The 6,728-nt window shown below is 47.5% G+C and overlaps 1 protein-coding gene across 1 annotated transcript in view; it reads right to left on the reverse strand.

Moving 5' to 3' along the window:
- The window catches only part of LOC124553354 (pleckstrin homology domain-containing family G member 5-like), a 181,818-nt gene extending 181,171 nt beyond the window's left edge, over nucleotides 1–647 (reverse strand). Inside the window, exon 1 of the mRNA XM_047127228.1 lies at nucleotides 624–647. Coding sequence (XP_046983184.1) covers nucleotides 624–647 — 24 coding nt within the window. The remainder of the gene's footprint in view (nucleotides 1–623) is intronic.
- Nucleotides 648–6,728: the final 6,081 nt, after the last annotated feature.

The raw sequence follows: 6,728 nt of genomic DNA on the forward strand, positions 1-6,728 counted from the left end.
GCCTTTCAATTTGCTGGTACTGCAGCAGTTTCGTTCTGGAGACCATAATAGACGGTACGAATTCTGTATTTCACTTCTCCAGGATTTGGCAGAGGACACATTTTCCGAACGACTTATCTTTTCTGACGAATCACCTACCGTGTAAAGTAAACCGCCATAATGTTAAAATTTGGGCGTCACCCAAATCCTAGCGTCGTGTTGGTTAAAAGCAGTCTTGGTTGCAATTTTTACACCAAGATCTGCATAACGCGTTCCCGTTAATGCTTACTACCTGAGCCCCCATCTTACTCTGTTACTCGCTCCTGTGAACAGGAACGCGCTATGCAGATCTTGGTGTCACTCGCGTCCATGTAGAAAAGTTTTTACTGAGTTTAACGAAGGCGATGCTGGGCCTGATATATTCGACGATGCCCTTTGGCTACACTGACTAAAGGATCCTTCTAAGAAATACCAAATTAAGATAACCTGAAGATGCCTAAATAAGGCGAAACGCGTAGTTGAAAAACAAAAAACTAAAATTGCAACCACGACTGTTTTTAACCAATACTGTTAAGCACTGGTTTGCTGTATACCACATTGGAAGAATTTCGTTAGCGTCGTGGTCTAACATGAAAGAGACTCACCGATACAGAATTGTTCGGCGTCATTTCTGTTCACAAGGTTTTATACCTGGATATGCTGCAAAACTGGTTGTTTTGTCAACTATACGAAGACTCCAGTGGTTTCATTGTTATACACGACAGTGCCCGGCCAGATTTGCACCTTGTAACGTATAGTAAGAAACAAAAACAACATATTATGTAGTAACGAGAAAATTATATGTATCATATTGTGTTATTGTATAAAATTATGTATTTTTTTTTTATTATTTATTTTTGAGAATATCTGCGTCGGCGAGTAATGAATCCGCCACAGACGATAAATGTCGAACAAAGATTAAAATAAGTAACTAGTATATAATACGTGACGAATAGCAATTTCTTTGTCTTCTTCATCTGGGAGTCGAGCGAGTAAGATATCCTGTGTCGTAGTAGCGAACGCTAGTGTAGCATTCTTTTGTCGAGACTAAGAGATGTACGCCATTACGTGTGAATTCATAAAGGTGTGTAACAATTGAAATATTTAAATGTTTTAATAGAGTTATGTAAATGAAAACTTGCATTATTAATTGTTAAAGCTTGCTTGCCTATTATCCCATCCAGTTGAGACATTTTTCAGTTATATAAACATTATCTGTGGTGCTGAGCTGCGTGGCGAACGAAAGAGCCGCTGCCGCGGCGTATTCAAACGACTTCCAATATAGTCTATCATACCGCAAGGAAGCGGTAAAGTAACAGTAAAATAATATTATTTCTTTTAGCTTCCAGACTTGCAGTGCAGATCAGCAGATTTTATGATGTGTTGCAGGTTGACGCGGGCTGCTGATAGTATATAACTCACAGTACAAATAAGTTAATGTACCGTCAAAATCTAATAGGAATCTTGCTGTGCTCCGTTCTGGTCTGGCAAACTTTATAGTGAAAACGTATTTTTTTAATAGTCTCATGTTCTTGTGCTAGTCGTGGTATTGAATGGTGTTTTACCGAGAAACAAAATCCACTGCAAAATTTTGTTGTTGAACGATCATACGAACTGTAACATCAGTGTTCATAACCAAGTAATTTCAATTTTCAATAACTATAAAGTAGGGAAGATATGTTGATTTTTAGAATGAGTTACAGTCACGAAAAAACGTTCCTTTAATTGTAGGCCAGATACAGAACAATAAGATCTCAATATATATATTTTGCTTTGTTAAAAGGTAATGATGATAAAGAAATTCAAAGCACGGCATTACTAACAGATATTTCGCGGCACTTTTCGTATATGCGATATTAAAAAACGCGAAAACCTTCAAATGCGGCACTGTCAACAACAGCATCCCACAACGTTCGAATGGAAGAGGTGAATAAGATCTTGTTCATTGCTTTTGCCCACCCAGGTCACCAGACCTCGTACCTTTTTTTCCATCGGGTTACATAAAACACAGTCTTTGTTCCACCTTTGGCAGCTGAGACAAGAGCTGAGACACTGAATTGTTGAAGCTGTCGATTCAATGAGCAGGGACCTGTTGATTCGTGTGTGGAATGGAGAGGACTATCGTTTCGAAGTTTCTCCAGCAACGCGTGGAGCTCATGTTGAGCGAGTGGTGTAATGTCTGTGTGAACATAAACTTTGTGTTTCTATCTTTCACAGTTCCTCTGCAATACACAATTGAAATTTCTTTCTTTCTCAGTCACCGTGTGCTTATCACGTAAACTCATTTGTAAAGGAATCAGACTCAGGCATTCAGTTGCGAAAGATACATTGTATATGAAACATTATTACAGTCTGGAGGACACTGATCATCCACGAGAGCTCTCCTGCCGCAATCTAAAACAAAGTACGTCTACAGGGTGGTCCATTGATAGTGGCCGGGCCAAATATCTCACGAAATAAGCACCAAACGAAAACACTACAAAGAACGAAACTCGTCTAGCTTGAAGGGGGAAACCAGATGGCGCTATCGTTGGCCCGCTAGATGGCGCTGCCATAGGACAAACGGATATCAACTGCTTTTTTTTTTTGTAGGAACCCCGATTTTTATTACATATTCATGTAGTACGTAAAGAAATATGAATGTTTTAGTTGGACCACTTTCTTTGAGATAGATGGCGCTGTAATAGTCACAGACGTATAAGTACGTGGTATCACGTAACATTCGGCCAGTGCGGACGGTATTTGTTTCGTGATACATTACCCGTGTTAAAATGGAGCGTTTACCAATTGCGGAAAAGGTCGATATCGTGTTGATGTATGGCTATTGTGATCAAACTGCCAAACGGGCGTGTGCTATGTATGCTGCTCGGTATCCTGGACGACATCATCCAAGTGTCCGGACCGTTCGCCGGATAGTTACGTTATTTGAGGAAACAGGAAGTGTTCAGCCACGTGTGAAACGTCAACCACGACCTGCAACAAATGATGATGCCCAAGTAGGTGTTTTAGGTGCTGTCGCGGCTAATCCGCACATCAGTAGCAGACAAAATGCACGAGAATCGGGAATCTCAAAAACGTCGGTGTTGAGAATGCTACATCAACATCAATTGCACCCGTACCATATTTCTATGCACCAGTAATATCCTGGCGACGACTCCGAATGTCGTGTTCAGTTCTGCCACTGGCCACAAGAGAAATTACGGAACGATGACAGATTTTTTACACGCGTTCTATTTAGCGACGAAGCGTCATTCACCAACAGCGGTAACGTAAACCGGCATAATATGCGCTATGGGGCAACGGAAAATCCACGATGGCTGCTACAAGTCGAACATCAGCGACCTTGGTGGGTTAATGTATGGTGCAGCATTATGGGAGGAAGGATAATTGGCCCCCATTTTATCGATGGTAATCTAAATGGTGCAATGTATGCTGATTTCCTACGTAATGTTCTACCGATGTTACTACAAGATGTTTCACTGCATGAGAGAATGGCGATGTGCTTCCAACATGGTGGATCTCCGGCACATAGCTCGCGTGCGGTTGAAGCAGTATTGAATAGCATATTTCATGACAGGTGGATTGGTCGTCGAAGCACCATACCGTCGCCTGCACGTTCACCGGATCTGACGTTCCCGGATTTCTTTCTGTGGGGAAAGTTGAAGGATATTTGCTATCGTGATCCCCTGACAACGCCTAACAACATGGGTCAGCACATTGTCAATGCATGTGCGAACATGACGGAAGGCGAACTACTCGCTGTTGAGAGGAATGTCGTTACACATATTGCCAAATGCATGAGGTTGACGGACATAATTTTGAGCATTTATTGCATTATTGTGGTATTTTCAGATAATCACGCTGTAACAGCATGCGTTCTCAGAAATGATAAGTTCACAAAAGTACATGTATCACATTAGAACAACCCAAATAAAATGTTCAAACGTATCTACGTTCTGTATTTTACTTTAAAAAACCTACCTGTTACCAACTGTTCGTCTAAAATTGTGTGCCATCTATCACAAAGCGAAAAAAGTGGTCCAACTAAAACATTCATATTTCTTTATGTAGTACACGAATATGTAATAAAAAGTGAGGGTTCCTATTTAAAAGAAAAAGGCAGTTGCTATCCGTTTGACTATGGCAGCGCCATCTAGCTGGCCAACCCTAGCGCCATCTGGTTTCCCCCTTCAAGCTAGATAAGTTTCGTTCTTTGTAGTTTTTTCGTTTGACACTTATTTCGTGTGATATTTGGCCCGGTCACGATCAATGGACTACCCTGTATATTACATTCCTAGATTTAATCGATCTTTTACGTGCATAAGTTTAGGCGTATTGAAACTGATTGCAGTTACCTTCCGTGTTACCGAGTATTCTCTTTATTAAACTGAGGAAGAAAAGTCAAAGGTAAAAGAAACATCGGACTCTTCACTTTCCCGTCTCCCTCCATATTTGTCGCCCCATCCCCGGTTCCTCCCTCTCGCGCCTCCTCTGATCCCTTCCCTCCACTCCCTCCCTCTGCTCCTTCCGTTTCTGCGGCCCCCGGTCGGGTGGTCGCCCGGAGGGCAACGGCCCACGCTCCACTCTCCGCCTTCGTCGTCATCTTCTTCACCGTCGCCTTCGCCATCGCCCTCACCGTCTCCGGCGCCGACTTCAGCCCCGGGACCTGCCACTCCCCGCCACATTCCAGTCACTCCCATCCCCCACATCTCCTCCGCCGCTGTCAAGCGCCCCAGTGGCACCCCTGCCTCCTCTATTCCCAAAAAGGCTCCGCCTCGTCCCCCCACCCATGATGCCATGGATGTCTCCCCGCCTGTCCCTGCCCCTTCCTCCTCCTCCTCCACCCCCTCCTCCTACCGCTACCTCCTCTCCCGTCATTCCTCCCTTCTTGAAGCCGGGAACCTCACCCTCTTCCTTCACCAGAATTTTCCTGGTGCCCCTATTTCCCTCCTCACCCCTCGCCGTGATTCGGTGCTCATCTCCTCCCCCAGCCCTACCCTCCACACAGACCTCCTTTCCCGCATCCCTGTCACCCGCTTTGGCCCTAATGCCTCCCTCAACCCTGCTCCTTCCCCGCCTCTCTCCCGCCATCCCCAACCCCCGCGTCGCCCGCCGACCCTCACCGCCGTGATCACTCGGCTTAGTCCGACGATCACGGAGGAGGAGGTGTTGGCGGAGCTTCAGGCACATCCCCATCTGGAGGTGCGTAGGTTCGTCACATCCACAATGCTGCCGGCCCCACCAGCCTTATGAGGGTCTTCTCCGACCATGCCCCCTCCATAGACCGTCTCCTGAAGGAGGGTGCCCTCCTTTTTAACCAACGTTATAAAGTTGACCCCTCCCGTTCCCCTCCTCAATCCCTCCTCTGCCAAAGGTGCTTGCGGTATAATGTGCACCCAACATCTGAGTGCCGCGAGGCCCCCACCTGCCTGCACTGTAGGCAAGCCCACTTTTTACAGCAGTGCCCCAATCTCCAGTCCCCCCTCCCCCTCCTGTAATACCTGTAACCTCCCTCATCCTACCTACTCACAGAAGTGTAAGGCCCGACCCCCTCCTACCACTCCCGAACTCACCGTTCCTGTCCGCCCTCTGGACGCCCCCACCCCTCCTGGCAATTCCCTTCGCCCACCCCCCACCGCTGAGGACATCATCAGGTTCCTCACCATCGTCCTTCAGAATGTTCATCCTTGTCAGCATCCACACACCCGCCAACAGATCTCCCTCGCCCCCCGTTCCATTTTCCAACTCAAAATGTACGCCACCTACTCCAACAACCAGGCCCATTTCACCTTCTCCCGTCTTGACACCCTCGTTTAAATTCCTGTCATGGCGTGACAGCACCGTATCCTTTTCGACAACATCCACTCCCTTCCCAGCAACAAGAACCTCTTTCTGCACACCCTTGCCACCCACCGCGTGGATGCCTTCCTCCTCAATGAAACCTTCCTCCAACCCCACCACACTGTCCACACTTCATCCTACCTCCTCCACCGCTCTGATAATCCCCTCCCAATTGCGCGTGGCGGAGTTGCCATTGGTCACCACCGCCAGATCCCTGTTCGGCTCCAACCTCTCCTTCCCGACCCCACCGAACACCTGATCCTTAGTCTCTTCTTCCCCGGCCTTACCGTTACCTGCGCCACCATCTATGTCCGCCCTAACGCCCCTATTCCCTTCGACTTCCTCTCCCACATTGACCATACCTTCTCCTCGTACGTGATCGCCGCCGACCTCAACATCCATAGTCGTTCCGCCGCCCAGTTACGGCGGTGGCATCGGTTCCTCTCCTCTCTTCACGGCGACCTCATCCCCATCCCCCAGCACACCCGTCCCGAAACCAACTCCACTCCCGATGTTATCCTTTCCTCCCCCAACCTCCTTGGCCGCATTACGGTGGATGTCCTGCAGTCTATTGGTAGCGACCATCACCCTGTCCTCCTCACCGTTTCAGAAGGTCGTCGCCCCCGCCCTGACCCTTGTAATGACCCTCCCCCTAAGTACATCCATGACTATTCCCGTGCCAACTGGAATGCCTACCGGGATACCCTTTCCACCCAGGTCGATAGCCACCCCTTCACCCACCACCACCCTGACGATGTAACCCGTGCCGCCACCTTTCTCAGGCAGACCTTGTCTGAGGCCATGGAGGCCTACATCCCTACTGTCGCCGTCCATGCCCACCGTCCTGCCTTACCCCCACAGGCTGTCCT

The sequence above is a fragment of the Schistocerca americana genome, chromosome 11, assembly GCF_021461395.2.
Source record: "Schistocerca americana isolate TAMUIC-IGC-003095 chromosome 11, iqSchAmer2.1, whole genome shotgun sequence".
In the NCBI taxonomy this organism is placed as follows: Eukaryota; Metazoa; Arthropoda; class Insecta; order Orthoptera; family Acrididae; genus Schistocerca; species Schistocerca americana.